Source organism: Scyliorhinus torazame, chromosome 18 (genome assembly GCF_047496885.1).
Source record: "Scyliorhinus torazame isolate Kashiwa2021f chromosome 18, sScyTor2.1, whole genome shotgun sequence".
Classification (NCBI taxonomy): domain Eukaryota; kingdom Metazoa; phylum Chordata; class Chondrichthyes; order Carcharhiniformes; family Scyliorhinidae; genus Scyliorhinus; species Scyliorhinus torazame.
Genome location: NC_092724.1, coordinates 128321138 through 128340691, shown reverse-complemented (window position 1 = coordinate 128340691; position 19554 = coordinate 128321138). Strand labels below are relative to the sequence as shown.

Sequence of the window (19554 nt, the reverse complement as noted above, 5' to 3'; positions counted from 1 at the left end):
CTCCACAGCCAGTTCATTGACAGACTCCAAAATGGAAGAAAGCAAACACTCCATAGCGAACGCCATGCATGAACAAGACTATGAAGGTCTATCCACCTTATCTGAGCAACCAGAAGAAGACTATGAAAGTCTACCCAGCTCATTTAACCAACAAGAAGACACTGAATGTCTATCCACTGTATGTGACAATAGTGACAATGTGATCACAACCGACATACAGGATGTGCAGGATCACAGCGAGACTGACAGATCTCAGCTCGTCTGTACAGAAGCACTCAACAATCAGAGGAGGGCTACTCATGAGTCCAGAGGGACCACGTCAAATGAAATTGTGAAGATTTTGACTCCAGAAGAGGAGCACCAAGAAACCACAGGTGATTCAAATGAACCAGAAATAACTCCAGAAGAGGAGCACAAAGAAATCAATGATGATTCAAGTTAACCTGAAATGACTCCAAAAGAGGAGAACCACAAAATCAATGATGATTCAAGTGAACCAGAAATGATTCTAGAAGAGAAGTACCAAGGAAGCAAAGAAGAGGAATTAAATCCACCACAAATGACTGATGTCACCAACATCAATGCGACATCAGATCATTCTCAAAATTCTCAAGAAGAAATGCTCATTGTAACAGATACCACAACGGACACTGACACCAATAACTGTGACAACGACTCAAATCATCCACACGGAACACTCATTGAGCGCAACAAGAACAACAAACACCGCAAGACGCACAGCAGAAACAACAACAACAACAGCAACAAAAACAACATGCAGTGCAACAAGAACAACAAATACAACAAGCAGGACACGAAAAACGACAAGAACAGCAACAAAAACAACAAAAACAGAAACAACAAGCATGACAAAAACAACAACAAGAACGACAACGACGACAACAACAAAGACAGAAATGACAGAAACAACAACAATGAAACAATGACCTGTACAACATGGTACAACTCTGCAAATGAAGGACAATGCCACAGCACACTGCAAAACAATGACAAGACTACAAACATGTCATGACAAAAAAAATCTCACAAATTCACATCTGCTACAGAACAAGAAAGCACACCAGCTTTCAAAGCAGATGACAATACTGCAAGCACAGGAAAAAGTCCAGGTCAGACAACAAAGATGAAATACAGAATCAATACCGCAACCACAGGAAAAGGTCCAGGTCAGACAACGGTGTAACACAGAATCGCTACCACAAGCATAGAGAAAAAAAAGAAGAAAGTCTAAATCAGACAACAAAGTGATTCATTCATTCGAACAGCTCATGATGACTTGTTGGTCACTCAAACGCAAGAACACTGACGACGCTCACAAAGAAATGACGACGTCAACATCACCACTTCGACAACAGAAGAAGGAAGCAACTCAACCGAACAAATTTATAAAGTTTGAACTCACAAATTTTTAAATTAAGATTGGACTCATAAATATTAATTGGCTTTGTATAATCATCAATATCATCACAACTTGCACATAACATCATTTGTCTATCTGTTTCAAGCAAACGAGAAGAAAAACCTAAGAGACTAAATGTATTAACATTTGACTGATTAACGCATTGATTTTACACAATGCAGTTGCAAACTGCATCCATTATGTTTGTTCAATTTTCTTTACCACATACAGAAAGTTTGTAACACAAGAAAAAAAAGGGGGATGTAGTGATCTCTGTATGTGGATGTACATAAGTGGTTAATGTGTAATCAGTAGCACCACATGATCACTAGAGGGCCAGACCAACAGGGGTATAAAAAGCTCTCTCTCTCTCTTGGGTGCACTGTGACCAGGGCAGTATCAGATTAGTTCAGATGGCTAGTGGAGTTATGTATTGTTACTGTAGTTAGATCTTGTTAACCTTATCACTAGTATCAAAGTTAAAGTAAAGAACTCATGCAATTATTGTTATAGTTACTCAATAAACCTTTTGTTACTACTGGATGAGTTTGAGTCTTCTTCATCGAGATTCAGCAGACCTCATCATTAACCAAGGATTGAGTAGCACATGTTACCTACCACACAGGTAACAAAACAGTATAGAGGTGGGATCAGCACTTGGTGAGTTACTGGGCATGAGTGGCTGGCAGCAAAGTCAAAGGAAAGGTTGTGCCAGTGCAGACGAGCTCTGCTGCAAAGGACTCAGATGAGAACTTAAATTAAGTGGTGGACAGGAAAAGGTTGATGGGTACACACACCAAATTGCTTGGTGCTTTGGAAGCCTGCTACAGGGCCTATATTCCTGTCAAGGAGCATGGATGAGTCCTGTTCCAACGTACCACAGGGCTTTGTGCAGAGCCTGGAGCACAATCTTTCTGGTGTGTATGTTGGACAACTGCATAATAGTGCTGGTAGATTCAGCTGTGATGCAGTGCATGCAGGGTAATATCTCAGCATCCATTGCAGAACAGGCAGACACCATTCAACATTTTAGTGCTGGCTGTGCAAATCCAGACTGAGGTTTGAAATCCAGGTTAGTTACCATGCAAGCCCAGCTTGGTGCTGAACAGATGCAGATTGCTGCCCTCGTGGCTCTAGATACCAATATTTAACGAGGAATGCAGGTTCACTCTAGTCCAGCAATCTTTCCTCCAACACATTACTTGGATTACTGAGGTGCTGCTCTGGCAGAGTAGCACCCTATGGTGCACGAGCCAGTGTTGCTCTTTCAAAATAGACAGCATTTGTCCTCCCACTTCTGCCACTCTGCCAGCTAACCCAGATTGTGCTGCCAATGCTGTGGTGTTGCAGTTTGAAGTCAAGCCCGCAAGGCCCTAGGTTACTTGAGGGCATCCTGCAAGGCCATCTGCAGTCTCTCCCAACTAAAGTCTGCAGCCTTCCACCAGCATCGCTGCAGCCTTTGTGTAGGAGCACTGGAAAAGGCAACTGCTCCTGCAGGACTAAGGGAATGCACAAGGGTGATTAGTTCAGTCGGGTTCACATTGTTGGTAATGACAATCGAATAATGTTTTTCTGGAATGTTTCTTTCGGAGCATCTTGTTCTTCAGGATTTTGGTCAAGCGGACACTGTGATAGACTGCGGCATTGGAAGGTGCAGCATTGTGGAACGTTGGTGATATGGGGATGAGTTGAGAGGAATTGGAGTCGGATTAACTGTTTATCCACAGCCTCTTGAGAGCAAATGATTCCAGTTGCCTCCTCCTTTCCACTCCTTTCTTTTCTTCCTTCTCTCAAGATCCTTGTCAAAAGCCGAGGGCTGCATCCTCATGCGAGTCGAGTTGTGTAGTAGGCAGGCAATCATCAGAAATTTGGAAACATGCTCTGGTGAGCAATCCAGGCAGTGGAGCCATAGGTTTAGAACATTGATGGTTTGCTCCTGGTAGCAGTATGGCTCCTAATGGACGTGGACTGCCCATATGTGTTTAGGTGATGGAGGGGATTCATGAGTTATGTGTAGAGTGTAGCCCTCCTCACCAAGCAGTCAACCTCTTGCTAACCATAGTGGCTCAAACATGGGATTGGCTGACTGGCTTTGTGCGTGACGTGTCTGAACTACATGTTTAAGAAGTGAGACCCCTTACTGTTCCGATACAGTAGATCTTCCTATTAAGATGTGCCATCGGCAGAGCCGTGTGTGAGCAGCCAAAGGTTGCCTTCTGCTTTCTGATTCCAACAACCTTTCCAAACTCCTTCAGTGACACTGAACACAAGACTTCCACTCTGCAGCGCAAGGTAAAATCAAAAGCATCTCACTTGAAAGCCCCATGCTGATCCGTTAAAATAGCATTAGTTCTAGGGGGTGTTGGTTCTCTCATGAGCTGCTGAACACATACTCAGCTGAGTGTTTTTAGGAGAAGGCACTACCGGAACCTGTGAGGTCCAAAATGTAGAAAATCATAATTTCATGCTGAGTGATGTCAAGATCTGCATGTACATGCTTCCGGCACACATACATCCTTCCAAACATGGCTCTCCATGTGGGCTGCAGCAGATATGATCATTTTGGGGACTTTAGGCTGCTGTAGTGCCGGCACCAGCAGAGGAAAGTTTTGCGGCCCCAATATCTTCAAAACACTCCCACACTCTTCAATCTATCTTCAGATCCTTCCCTTCCTCCTAATCCTGCTTCTTTCTTGCTTGATGTCGATTTCTCTGCCTGTAAAGTACTCAGAGTTTTTCTATTGCATGAGGAGGAGCAATGTATCGGTAACATTTACTCTGACATGAAAGTAACATTAACTTTACATTCAAAGCTCATTGATGTGGGCAGCACGGTAGCATTGTGGTTAGCACAATTGCTTCACAGCTCCAGGGTCCCAGGTTCGATTCCCGGCTTGGGTCACTGTCTGTGCGGAGTCTGCACGTGCGTGGGTTTCCTCCGGGTGCTCCGGTTTCCTCCCACAGTCCAAAGATGTGCAGGTTAGGTGGATTGGCCATGCTAAATTGTCCTTAGTGTTCAAAATTGCCCTTAGTGTTGGGTGGGGTTACTGGGTAATGGGGATAGGGTGGATGTGTGGGTTTGGGTAGGGTGCTCTTTCCAAGAGCCGGTGCAGACTCGATGGGCCGAATTGCCTCCTTCAGCACTGTAAATTCTATGATATGATCTATGATATGTGAAAACACTGAATAGCGAAAAATGATTCCCAGTAATAAAGAATAGTTGAAGGATAAAGCTGAAGTAAATCCAAATATTTTAAAACGAGTCTGGACTTTCAAGTCTGCACACCATACGTAACAAAACACTCTTATATCTTTGGTTCTCCCGTTTGAACACCCAAATTTAAATTTGGCCAGTTGCTGGGCAATGTGAGAGTCATACTAGGAGCGAATGCCTGGAATTGTATTGGGTTAGTTAAATCCCAGATGAAAGCCAGATCCCATTGCTGCTAATTTGAAAACCCTTCCTCTGGAAAGCCTTTAGTGTTTGAGCGGAGCATGGCACTGCATGTGGTCCTCGTTGGAGTAAATTGCACAGCCTGGAAAATAATGGGGCCCTTAGTTAAGTGGATTCACACTGTAATTGGCTCAGTGTTCGGATGTAGTGACCTCACACCTAAAATCCGAAGAATGTACAAAGGACATTTTTTTTGAAAATGTCAGCAGTATATTTCAGGCCTAGGTTGGTTAGCCCTGGAGACTGATGTTATATTCCCAGATGTTAGCATGTTGCTTTTTCTGCTCTCCTCTATGTTCCTTACCTCAGGCTTTGCTGTATCAGTCCCTGCTTTCTGTTCTTAATTTACTGCATATCTACACAAGAAAGTTTCCATTTAATTTTCCCTGTATTACTATTTATTTTAATTCTTTTCTTCCCTGCCCCGATACGAGAAGGCGCCCATTCTCTTAAGACTATGTGACCGGTCTCCAGGACTGGACAGGGATCAACTCAAATGAGTAATACTGCAGCACTTCCTGCCCTTCCATGTAACACACACTATCCAATTCTCATCTGAATCCTTAATGCAGAGAACTGTGGAACATCCGGAATGCGTCTGCAACAACCATGTAACATCAGCAATCTGATTTACACTGAAGCCAATATTGTGGAGTCATGTCCATTTGCCCAAGCTTTCGAGAAATGTCCTTGCAAAATAGAAATTTGGGCTTGATTGTTGGGATTGGTTGATTAGACATAGAATTAATATTAAACTGTCCTTTCATTGTTGCAGCATTTGTGCATCGTAATTCCAGAGAATTCTGTTTCTTTTTCTCACTCCCACTGTCGATTCTTTCTAATTTGATCCCTGATCAATGCCGCAATGTAGTTTGTTGACCCCGGGCATCGAATGCCCTCATTGGATATAAATTGACAATCCTGCCCCATCTCAGGGTGATCCCATAACTCACTGGGAACAAAAATCACATTCAGTGTGAATGGTAATGTATAGAAAGGGATAGAGGGGGAGGGAAGAAGTACGATTATCCCCGCAAATGTTAATAATACGACTTTCTTCTAAATGGTTCTTTGAGTAGTCAAAGTCTGTTTCCAGTGTTCAGTATCTGGTTGCACAGTCTGCTGAAACTGGTATTAGCCTCTGGATATTATGAGAAGGGACCGTGAGAATCACTCAGTGTTTCTACTGAGATTAGCTGTTTCATAATGTATGAATTCATCTAGTAATTACATAATAAATACAGCAGTGTTTTATATGGTGTAAGAGGTAATTTCCATTTATAGCAGTCTGTGCTTGAATAAAAGCTATGAAATTGAACCTTCATCCAGGTTAACCCCTGCCTAACTTCCAGAAAGTAAAATTGTGGGATAGGCTTGCGTAATGTGATTATTATAAATATTCCATAAGTTCTATATGTTCTGTCAGTCCCCTGCAATGGAGGTTAATTAATAAATTCACTAATTCATGTTAATATAATAAGCCTAGAAATGATTAGATATAAGTACATGAACCCTTAATAAGTTTGCAAGAATTCCTTTGTTATGTTAACAAATGGACTAAGACCTCTGTTGGGATAATGAACAATGCGATTTCATATGAAATATTTCAATATTGTACAGAGCAATTTCTGAGTTCTGGTGCTCGGTCAGATGAACTGAGTAAGTCTGAAGCATAATGAAATGTGTGCAATGACTAAGGTCAGGTGACTGAATTTGGTTAATGCAGTTTATTTCTATCCAGTTATGTTTGAAGGACAACTCCTTTTCCTAAGTGTAAAAGTATTGGACAGCACACATGTGCCAGTTAAGGAGACATTGCAGGTGCACATAGAGTGCACATTCTGCCCATGTCTCTGTGGGTTTCACCCCCAGAACCCAAAGATGTGCAGGTTAGGCCACACTAAATTGCCTCTTAATTGGAAAAAAAAATTGGGTACTCTAAATTTATTTTAAAAGGTGCATGTAGAGTGGAAAATGTCTGGATAGAACGTGTGGTGATATGCATCACTGTATATACACAAGGGGTTAATGTAAATACACCACAACTAAGTAACCACTAGAGGGAGCACCAGGGATGTCATGACATGCAGACATACAGCCAATGGGTCATTACAACAGGACACAACCAATGGGTAATCAGGACACCCAGGGTGGCATTACCACAAGGGGGCACTTCACAACCCATATAAAAGGGCACACATGCTCTGCCTCTTTCTACAGACAGACATCTAGAGAGTACATCAGGGTTGATCAGCAGCATCACACCCAGCATGTGGCTTAGAGCAGGCTGGTAAAGATAGACTGAGTTACTATAGCTAGATTAGCAGAGAGTCAAACTCATTTAAGAACTGTGTTAATAGTTCAATAAACGCATTGAACTCATTTCATAGTCTGGAGCTTCCTTTGTCAAAGCATACATCAAGGAAGCAGCTTATGCTACACGAAGCAGCAAAACACAACAGAAATCAGCAAATAAGGGAGGGAGAGAGAGTGAGAATGAGTGACAGAGCTTGTGATCTTTAAGGGACACAGCAGTATAGATGTCTCACTCATGAGATTCACTATTAGATTGACTTGCACCACCTTCCAGCTTTATCCCCATCATCATTTCCCTTTTCTGCCTCCTTGCACCAGATGTTGTCCTCTAGCTGGCTTCCAATCCTTATACTTTCTTTTGCATAACTAGGAAAGTGATGTCCATTTGCTGAGATGTTTGTATCTATTTTTCATCTTTTGGTGGTATTTCCCCCAGTGTGTCAATTTTTGACTCATAATAGAAAGCAATACTCAGTGTGAAAACAAGCTGAAAGACATCTGGCACATCATTAAATATGTGTACAAAATGTCTTCCAGCTTCAATTGTATTTTAAAAAAAAATTATAATTTAAAGTGCCCAATTCTTTTTTTCCAATTAAGGGGCAATTTAGTGTGGCCAATTCACCTACTCTGCACATCTTTGGGTTGTGGGGGGAGACCCACGGGGACACGGGGAGAATGTGCAAACTCCCGGACAGTGACTCGGGACCGGGATCGAACCCGGGTCCTCGGCTCAGTGAGGCAGTAGTGCTAACCAATGCGCCACCGTGCCACCCTTTCCAGTTTCAGCTGTAAGTGAGCACTGTAGTCACAGGCCTGTGCAACTGGAATCCTGACCATACACAATTATTTAGCAAATATCACAAACGTACACCGAGGAGAATGAAACTTGTTGCGCTTCGCAAGGACATTCAATGCCCAGGATTTAAGGAGTATTTGAGTAGAACATGAAATCTCTGAAGAAGATATTGCTTTATCTTATTCCCAGAAACAAGAAGTGCTGACATCTCCCACGTCAATACGTTCTACTATCCAGCTGGAAGATAAATTATGTCATAACCTATTTGCGTTACAATACTTCTTTTAGAGTTAAGGCTGTATTTAAATAATGAGGGAGATGTTTGCCGCATGCCTGGAATTCAGTGGAGGTGGCTCTTCACTAGCTGGTGGCAGGATCTTCTCGACCCTCCATTGTCAATGGGATTTCCCGTTGAATGCACAATGTCAATATCAAAAAGGAGGTGTTGGGCGTCTTAAAAAACATTAAGGTAGACAAGTCCCCAGGGCCTGATTGGGTCTACCACAGAATACTGAGGGAGGCAAGGGAGGAAATTGCTGGGGCCTTGGCAGAAATCTTTGTATCCTCACTGGCTACAGGTGAGGTCCCAGAGGAGTGGAGAAAAGCCAAAGTTGTTACTTTGTTGAAGAAGGGGAGCAGGGATAATTCAGGAAATTATAGGCTGGTGAGCCTTACATCAGGGAAATTATTGGAAAAGATTCTTAGTGGCAGGATTTACTTACATATGGAAATAAATTGACTTAATAACAATAAGCAGCATGGTTTTGTGAAGGGGAAGTCGTGTCTCACTAACTTGATCAAGTTTTTTGAGGAAGTGATGAAGATGATTGATGAAGGAAGGACAGTGGATGTTGTCACATGGACTTCAGTAAAGCCTTTGACAAGGTCCCTTATAGCAGACTGGTACAAAGGTGAAGTCACACAGGATCAGAGGTGAGCTGGCAAGATGGAACTGGCTTGGTCATAGAAAACAAAGGGTAACGGTGGAAGGGTGCCTTTCCGAATGGAAGGCTGTGACTAGTGGCTTTCTGTAGGGATCATTGCTGTGACCTTTGTTGTTGGTAGTATATATAAATGATTCGGAGGAAAATGTAGCTGGTCTGCTGAGTGAGTTTGTGGATGACATACAAATTGGTGGAGTTGCGGACAGTGAAGAGGATTGTTAGAGAATACAGCAGGATATAGATCGGTTGGAGATTGGATGGAGAAAAGGCAGATGGAGTTTAATCTGGACAAATGTGAGATAATGCATTTTGGAAGGTCTAATACAGGTGGGAATTATACAGTAAACAGCAGAACCCTTAGAAATATTGATAGGCAGAGGGATCTTGGTGTACAGGTCCACAGATCAATGAAACTGGCAATGCAGGTGGATAAGGTAGTCAAGAGGGCATACAGCATGCTTGCCTTCATTGGTCTGGGCATTGAGTACAAAAATTGGCAAGTCATGCTGCAGCTGTACAGAACCTTAGTTCAACTACATTTGGAATATTCCGTACAATTATGGTCACCGCACTGATAGAAGGATGTGGATGTTTTGGAGAGGGTACAGGAGAGGTTTACAGGATGTTGCCTGGTCTGGAGGGGTATTAGCTATGAGGGGAGGTTGGATAAACTGCGTTTGTTTTCACTGGAATGACGGAGGTTGAGGGGCGACCTGATAGAGGTTTACAAAATTATGAGGGGCATGGACAGAGTGGATAGTCAAACGCTTTTTCCCAGGGTGGAAAAGTCAATTACGAAGGGACATAGGTTTAAGGTACGAAGGGGGAAAATTAGAGGAGATGTGCAAGGCTGGTTTTTTATACTATTGGGTAGTGAGTGCCCGGAACCCGCTGCAGGGGGAGTTGGTGGAAGCGGATATGTTAGCGGCGCTTTAGAGGCATCTTGACGAATCCATGAATAGGATGGGAATAGAGGGATACAGACCCCAAAAGTGCAGAAGGTTATAGTTTAGACAGGCATCATGGTCGGCGCAGGCTTGGAGGGCTGAAGTGCCTGTTTCTGTGCTGTACTGTTCTTTGTTTACCCTCGCCGCCGGGAAATACACAGTGGGGCTGCACCATCGGAGGGGCCGGACGTTCCAGCCGGTGTGGGCGGCTGAGAATTTCCAGCCTCCGATTCTCTCTCCATAGACGCTGCCAGACCTGCTGACTATTTTCTAACACTTTCTGTTTTTATTATCTAAATTTCTGCCATCTGTTCTCATTATTTAACCTTCTAAACCCAGATGGTGATGGTGGAAATCTACTTGGCTGCTCTACTTAGACTTTCTTAGTTCCAAAACAGTGTCCTAATTTAGAATGTTTGTTAGGTAAGCTGAAAATAATGGAGAGAATGCATGTTAATTCCAAGTGTCCTTGCACTGTCCAAACAGATACTTGCTCGAAGTTTTTTTTTGTTAGCCAGAAGTACCAAACTTTCGTGAAGCACAGCAAGACTTAAACAAAACACAATATCCAAGCTTAAATTGCCAGCGGCTAACTAGCGCAAAGGGATAGTCATGTCGTCACCAGCTGTGGTTTGTTAGCTTTCAGTTTAAAAACTGGAGATATCAAAATTTTAACATTTAAAGTTAGCTTTCAGTTTTGAAAGAGGAGATATCGAAACCAAGGGAGTTTGTTCAGCTGGGAATGCTACACGTGAGAAAGATAATGCCTAATCTTACCGGCAGATTCCTCTGTGCTGCTGGCAGCAGTGGTCGGTGGAACCACTGGAATCTCTGTGGGAAAGAAGGGAAAGCAACAGCAATGAAGCATTAATTTACCATTCACAAGTGTACGAAACATTTTAATGTCTTCAAACATAACTTGTTTTATCAATGAGTCTTTTCATAACTTCAAAGAACACATGTGCATTGTTAACCTGAAATGTTTACTTATAATAATTGTTGTATCATGCCTCCTTCATTCTCCGGAGTTTCTATTGAGTAACAACAAATTGGGATATTGTCTCCAGCAAGACTTGATTCTTTCAATCCTACACCTTTCTGGCAGAAAGTCAGCATTGAGATTGGCCACACATGAAGGAACACTTGCATCTCAAAAGTGGAGATTAAACTCCAAGATCTATTTTAGTTCTAGCTGAGTGTTTCTAGATTTGAAGACAAGTAGACACCATAAAGTACCGGAGACAGGGTCACATAAAACTCCGAAAGTGGCAAGATCAAATTCTGACTTTGTCAGAGGCACACAGCACATCAGAACAAGCACAGAATTATAAGTGAGTCAGATAATGTCATTCACCAAAAAAATAAAGCAAGGCTGTTTGAAAGGTGAGAGTAAAGAATCAAGTCTTATAGAAACAAGTGCCACATTATGGTTGCCACTGACTGACCCTGTATGCACTTGTGATTTAAAGTTAATTTCAATCAATCCTAATTATTTTAACTATGCACAAGTTGGGCACAAGTGCATTTCAATTGCTTTATATCCAATCCTGTTCTGGTGCTGAGCGAAGTTGATATGTTCTAAATGAATTTCTTGATGGGTCCAGAATCTAAAATGATTCAAATGGGCAAAACTTTATTAAAATTTTGAAATGTTTTCAATTTGAATGACTTGATCTTGAAGAAGGGACAAAGGATCAAAATGGTTCCAGCTCTATAAAATTTGTGGAAATCCAACACACGGAACGGGAATAAGGATCCCTTTCAAAGGTTATGAATAGACTTCATTTGGAGGCGGCCTGGTAGTTCAGGCTTTCAAGTATTTGAGGTTCCAACTAGAATTTCATGGTTTTAAGGCCCGATGCCCATTCACCCAATTACTTGCTTCATTTGGGGAAATATCTCTATCCAGTGTTTTGCTTGTCCATCTAGTCTTTGAAGATAGCGACTTATATTGGGTTTAGGTTTTGTGTGGCAGATATGGCCGTGGAGTCAGTTTTTGTGTTTGAGCCCAGACAGTGGTTTTAATTTATTCATTGGTTATTTATTTAGGGTCACAAAGATGACTCTAAATCTGTCTTTCCCCAATATCTACAAATCCATCTTTCTTGGAGGAGCTTTCAGGATACCATCAGGATGTTCTGGCTAATGGCACTGAATGTACTCTGACCAAAGCCCACCTGATGAGTTTTCCATTTTGTATGGTTCAGGCTTACACACCAGGAAGTGTGTTCACCCACTGAATGGTTGTGGTGGGGTCAGACGGGGGAGCTTCCTCAGTTCATGGCTGATTTACTCGACAGAGCACTGTTTGAAGTTAGGTGTTCTAGCTCCTGCTAACCGAATACACAATGGAACTGAAAGTAGTTGTGGCACAACTGAGAGTGTCCTGGCTTCTAGCCAGTACTGCCAAGGTGGCAGGTGAGGAGGGGGTGAAGAGTAAAAGCTCTCCTTCACTTTCAGACCACCAGCCTTGGGAGTTGTAGTCAACGTTCTGTTCTGACAGAACATTTTCCAGAGATTTGTGGTTAACTTAGCAGTCATTCAGCTCTGAGGGAGCAGGTAGTACAAGGAAAAGGTTAGGGAAAAAGTGCAGAATCAGGGCAATGCATCAAGAGCCTAGTGCTCCATCTAAATTATAGTTAAATCCTTGAATGTTTAGTGGCTGTCTGAACTAGTCCAGATAATGTGCAGTCATGGTATCTATGACGCACCAAAGCTGTTGGCCTCGAGAGACTTTGCTGCATCTATGATTATTGCTTCTGAGGAGAGACCAGCTTTCTCTGGATTCTTTAGGAAAATGAAGGCTGCTTCTTGGACCTGATCATTTCAAGTTCATTGTCAGACTTAAACAAATTTCAATTCAGATCAAGCTACAAAACTAGAGGGACAAAAAGATTAGTCCACGTACTTATGCAAGGGGCAATGGGAGATCGGCTTTGCTGATAACCTTTCGCGCATCTGTTGCACGTGATGCCGGTCACGCCATCTTTACAGGGACATTGACCTGTTGTTTGGTTACAGGTTTTGCCAGCTGCACCCACCGGATGGCAATCGCATGCTGTGAGGAACATACAACAATGGGTAAGGAAAGGCAACATATACCAACAATAATAGAGCTTCAGAGTAAATAAGAATACAAAACAGGGAGAATAAAGAGCAGAGATTCACAGAGATAGTGGTGCAGCCTCTTCAGTTGCTGCACACAACCGGTTTTTAAATCATGCCACCTGCCTCAACCCTTCCCTCAGAGAACGTGATTTTGTGTTCAGTGAAATATTTAATCGACAAAAATCTCCTAAAGTCATCACTGGCACAAAGACAAAAGTAACTAAAGCTACAAGGTATCATTTATACAGTGATTTACTTGCCAAACTCATTCAATGCAAGTTCAAAAACATTCTGGTCACTGGACAATCAGCAATCAGATTTAAATAATCGTCAATACGTGAATGATCTAGGTTAGATATGCCATGAAAATGTGGCGCACTCGATGACAGTGAAATAAACACCAATTCTGTGATTAGTTGCAAGTGCTTCAAACACCAAAACTCTCCGATGAATTGATGTTAGGTTTTAAATTATTTGTATGTCCTTTATTTTGCATGTCTGTATAATACAGCTTATTACTATGCTGATGTCTCTTCCTTTATTATGAATGAAATATGTTTTTATTTTAATCTATCGTGAACAGGAATATGACTAATAGCCTGGAAATGATAGTTACAATATTACCACTTTACACATACCAAATTTCACTGTCTGATATTTTAATGGAAGCATTAATCTGTTTATTTTAAAGATATTAATACCTCTTTTAAACAGTGGACAGCCAAATTTGATGTGAACTCACTGTTCCCACAGCAAAATGTCCAGATATATATCTTTACATTCTTAGAGTGAACATTGTTTTTTAACTTCTCCACGTATTTCCTGTACAATGTATATGTATAAGTTTCTAACATCTAGAAGAGCATTCTACTAAATTGCTACTTACTTTCAGCTACTGAATTGTACAAAACAAAAATGTTTGCTGCAATAAACAATCTTCTTAATTATGGGATATCAAATAAAAGTGTTTCATTCTGCAGTAGATGTAAGGTATTTGCACTATAAACCTACATATATTAGAAATATACTGTATCATTGAAACGGGGCAAAGTGTCATGTAATATATCAACTTTTCATTCAAATTATTTTTTATTTGAAATAATGCTCACGAATGGAGGAATTTGACATTATAATATATGCTTACAGTTACTTAATGAGAACAGTTGAAATTATCAATTGTTATTTAATTATAACTTTGTAATAAAAATGATAAATGGCCTGGGGTGGGGGGATGGGTGGGGGGAATGGGGATGTAACAAGAGGATTGTGGGAAACGAAGCCTAGGGCAGAGAAGTGAATGGTGTTATTCTTCCGGTACTCTTTTCTGGATGTTTAGTAAATTAGGATTTTATACTGCAGCCGTTTTTTTGGATTTGCAATTTGAACGCTGAGTAGGCCAGGAGTGTAAGTGTAACTACACTGAACAGTCTTCAGACTGTTATTAATCTTTTACATATCACTGATCCAAGTCTAATGGAAATATTATAAGAATGCATCTCAGCATTATCATTAAAGTCACCTTAGTAGAGGGCAGCACGGTGGCGCAGTGGGTTAGCCCTGCTGCCTCACGGCGCCGAGGTCCTAGGTTCGATCCTGGCTCTGGGTCACTGTTTCTGTGGAGTTTGCACATTCTCCCCGTGTTTGTGTGAGTTTCGCCCCCACAACCCAAAGATGTGCAAGGTAAGTGGATTGAACACGCTAAATTGCCCCTTAATTGGAGAAAAATGAATTGGGTACACTAAATTTTTTTTTTTTAAAGTCACCTTAGTATAAGGGCGGCATGTGGCACAGTGGATAGCACTGGGACTGCGGCGCTGAGGACCCAGGTTTGAATCCCGGCCCTGGGTCACTGTCCATGTGGAGTTTGCACATTCTCCCCATGTCTGCGTGGGATTCACCCCCACAACCCAAAGATGTGCAGGTTAGGTGGATTGGCCACATTAAATTGCCCCTTAATTGGAAAAAAAAATAATTGGGAACTCTAAATTTATTTTTAAAAGTCACCTTAGTATTTATTTTCCTACTTTTTCCATGAAGTTTCGCAGGTGGGTGAGAGATTTAATCCAAAGTCCTTAAGAATAATGATAAAACTTGAAATAATGGTGAGACTATTAGATCACTAAGGACTGTGAAAGAGTGGTCTTCAGTAACTAGAGTTTGAATTTTCCTACGCTTTGGAGTTACTGACAGAAGTATAGTGGGGTGAACCTTCCACCCATTCTTTGGGATTGGGGCAATAAAGCCTTGTTTCTCTTTAAGTTACAAAATTGTAGTGCGTTTTGAGAATGCTAAATATTTCTGCTTGTGAATTTGCGCTCCTGGCAGATGAAAACCTAGCAGGCATGAAAGCCCTACAGCAGCTCAAGGGAGTCACCTCATGAAACTTAGTTTTTCATGAAACTGAGAAGTGGAAAAATATTGGAGCGCAGTGCTTCAGTGCACAACATCACAAATTTGTGGATGTTGGAATGGTCTTTCAAGAGGTCACACTCTGGAGAAACCTTTTTGAACATAGAACGTACAGTGCAGTAGGAGGCCATTCGGCCCATCGAGTCTGCACCGACCCACTTAAACCCTCATTTCCACCCTATCCCCGTAACCCAATAACCCCTCCTCACCTTTTTGGTCACTCAGGGCAATTTATCATGGCCAATCCACCGAACCTGCACGTCTTTGGACTGAGGGAGGAAACCGGAGCACTTGGAGGAAACCCACGCAGACACGGGGAGGACGTGCAGACTCCACACAGACAGTGACCCAGCAGGGAATCGAACCTGAGACCTTGGCGCTGTGAAGCCACAGTGCTATCCACTTGTGGTATCGCGCTGCCCTTTTGGAACTGACAAAGGCCAACCCCAAGGACAACTACGATAGATAGGTGAATGGATGTGGCCAACTACAATGACAATTCAACAATTAATTGCATGTCCTTTCAGTCAATTCGGTGTATTGCTGTACCAAGTCAGGCAAGGTAACAAGAGGTTCCCAATACTCCACTCGACTAAGCATCTTATTCCAGTATGTTAAATTGCTTGACTAACTTGTCATCAATGTCTATGAGACAATGAGGTGTCTGAAAATGTCCCATCACCCACATTCTTACAAACATACTTCCCACAAATGCCTTGTTTGGAATGCATGTATGAGAACACCTTATTTGGTCTGCATGTTGATACCTGGGTTTTTCTGTATCATTGGAATGATACGCCATTTCCATTTGTATGCATTTATTCTTCAAGCAGGAAACAGCTCACAACAGATGGAAGAGATTGGCAACAGGTGGTGGACATCCAAAGCTGACATTTCTTACCCGAATGAGGATGATGCCATGCAGAGCCCAGGGAGGGAGGACAAGGATGATGCCAGAGATGACAAAGTAGGAAGGCATGTGCCAATAAAGAATTTGTCAGGGCGTTCTGCTTCTCCTCCTGTTACACCCTGTGTTACCTATCAGTGAAACTCTCATGTCACTCCTTATATTGCGTGAGCTCCATTCTGAGGAAAACCATTCTTACTTTTTCAATTTTATGTCCCTTGATGTTTCTGAAGCAGATAAGCAATGACAAAGTACATTCATCCCTGTCAGAACTTCAGCATATGAGATATCAATCACTATCCCCTTTCAAATAACAGCCAAGAGACATCTATTTGAGGGGAATTAGAGCATGTGGTAGAGGGGAGTCATCTGGGTGATACACAGAGTGTGAGTGAGTGCGAGTGAACATGGTTGTTTTACTCCCCCACTTACGATTGTGAGGATCCAGATCTCATGAGGCCTACATTTAAAAGAAGAATGCTTTCAAAGAATTAAACTTAAGTACAGACATTCAGGTTGTGTCCAAAACTGTGCAACAGATGACAAGTAAATTCAATGAATCATTTTGATGCCCTTACGAATGGCTTCACTGGCGGCACGGTGGCGCAGTGGTTAGCCCTGCTGCCTCATGGCGCTGAGGACCCGACTTCGATCTCGGCTCCAGGCCACTGTCCGTGTGGAGTTTGCATGTTCTCCCTGTCTCTGCGTGTGCCTCACCCCCACAAACCCAACGATGTGCCGGGTAGGTAGATTGGCCAAACTAAATTGTCCCTTAATTGGAAAAGAAAAGAATTGGGTAAAAAAATGAATGTCTTCACAACTCTGCCACCTACCCTGGAGTAATAACCAATGTAATTTCAAGGGACAACTGCAGGGTTTGACCCATGATAGAGACAGAAGGGCAGTATGCAGTTCTTTCTTGGATTGTTTAGACTCTTGCTTTAGTGGTCTTGGTAAGGAGTGTCTCTTCTACCTTATCAACGATTGGGTACTATCAGGTATTACATGGGTCTGCTTTGATACCATTAAAACTGATTTATCATAATGCTTGGTATGAGTGACATGTCTCACATGATAGCAGCACATGTGCACCCTCCACCACCTCTCCCTGATGTCTGTACAGGTGGCAGGAATGAGGCAGGAATGGTTTGCCAGGCGTAGTAATCAGATGCAGTCATAGTTGTCATCAGGCAATAGAGTCCGCTGTCCCAAAATAGTAATCGCTTATTGTCACAAGTAGGCTTCAATAAAGTTACTGTGACAAGTCCCTAGTCACCACATTCCGGCACCTGTTCGGGGAGGCTGGTACGGGAATTGAACAAGCCAGCTATTTAGCCCACTGTGCTAAACCAGCCCTTAATTCCCTAAAAGACTCTAATTCCCAAACATCAACAGCTATCTCACACCTCCCTGTCTCGTACCGAGGAGCAACACTAGGTTAGGCTTAAGAGTTCAAACACTGAGATCAAGGAGTGGTACTATGTAAGAGGTATTCACATTCACACTCACAACAGGTTTGATTAAAATTATTATTGCACGGGCAGCACGGTGGCGCAGTGGTAGCACTGCAGTCTCACAGCGCTGAGGTCCCAAGTTCGATCCTGGCTCTGGGTCACTGTCTGTGTGGAGTTTGCACATTCTCCTCGTGTTTGCGTGGGTTTCACCCCCACAACCCAAAGATGAGCAAGGTTGGTGGATTGAACATGCTAAATTGCCCCTTAATTGGAAAAAATGTATTGGGTACTCTAAATTAATTAAAAAAAAAAAAAAATAATAAATTATTATTGCACTAATGGTGCGTGTGCGAATATTATCCTCGGCAAGATTTGGAATTGGCTTTGATGAGCTGATATGAAGGGTGTGAGTTGGTGTGTACACAGAAGAGTCTGAGGATTATGGGATGGGAAGGGAAGACATGCTAATTTATATGTGGCTATCAAGGGAGGTCACATATCTGTGTAGCACGAATGTGCAATTCAGCGAGGAAAATGTTTCTCTCCTCCTCTTCAAGTGGCTGCTCCTTCTCAGGAAAATGCAATTGAGAAAAGCTTTTCCCAGATCTGTAGGGGTAATGGGAGATAGGTGCCATCTGTTTTTACTGTAGCCTCTTCTCAAGCCTCATCAGTTCCACCACCTCATCTAGAAAGTCAAGGTAGGCGACATTCTCCATCAAATACATCTCACTATTTTAGGGAAAGTTGCTTTCACCATCTGGCAGAAATGACAATAGGAAGTTTTATGAGTACTAAAGTTGAGACTTTTAATGCCCCAAACCTATGCTCCATTTCCCACCCCAGTGGTATGAATATAAACTGAAAGAAGAGTGAATTCCAAGACTGAGAACTGATTTTCTGTCACGCATTATACAGAAGCTCCTGGCACCCACTTCGCACCACCAATAAGATCATTACCCACTATGCGGGGAGTTACATTCCTTGGCAGAGCACAGTGGAAGTCCAATCTAGCATTACAAAGTCTGTTCCACTTTGTCACATTTATTTTGTACGATGCAACATCCATGCTATTGATGTAGACCTTCTGGTATCTTACATGAGCTTGAATTGCATTTAAGCTGTATTGAAAAGGCTACAGTCACACTCTATACGTGAAAACAAGCATCTGATCTTATTTATTTTTCATATTATGTTTCCATGCTCTTTTAAAGTACAGAAAATTATGTAATTAAATTTGATCGGCTTATCTGAGTCTCCCAGATGTTTTGCAAAAGTTAGAAATGAACAAGATTCCTGGGCAGATTATTTAGCAGCATCAGTAGTTTCCCCATTGGTCGTCTTCCAAGACATTCCATCAGATTGGTGATAGCTTACTCCTGAAAGACCCTGTGGGGTGAGAACCTATCCAGCTCACAAAGCCTTTGGAAGTCAAAAATGACGTTTGGTGGACAGATCCCATTGCCGTATGTGCATGTGAGCTTTTAAAGACAAAACAAAATCTGACAACCAAACAAGAGCTGTTTCCTCAGACAATGTGGAAAGCATGTTAACTCAACATAGAATAACAACAGCGACCAATCAGTCAAAACATAGCGTGGAGTCAAAGGAAACTTTATCTCATTGAAAAGAGACATTTTCAGATATGGCATCACGAATGTGGACTGCTAGCTGCTTTGCCCTTTCCTGGTCCAAACTTATAGTTTGTGTTTGTTTTCTTTGGGAAGGATCAGGGAGACAGAGCAGTCTTGAAAAAGGTTCAGAAGAGGGCCACTAGCTCAATGTATAATTTAACAACA

The 19554-nt window shown here is 42.1% G+C and overlaps 1 protein-coding gene across 6 annotated transcripts in view; it reads right to left on the bottom strand.

Moving 5' to 3' along the window:
- The window catches only part of LOC140395496 (netrin-1), a 266763-nt gene that overhangs the window by 62656 nt on the left and 184553 nt on the right, over positions 1-19554 (bottom strand). For all 6 annotated transcript variants that reach the window (XM_072483325.1, XM_072483328.1, XM_072483329.1 and 3 more), the window contains exons 4-5: positions 12789-12938; positions 10658-10711 (exon numbers count right to left, since the gene is read on the bottom strand). In XM_072483325.1, coding sequence (XP_072339426.1) covers positions 10658-10711; positions 12789-12938 — 204 coding nt within the window. The remainder of the gene's footprint in view (positions 1-10657; positions 10712-12788; positions 12939-19554) is intronic.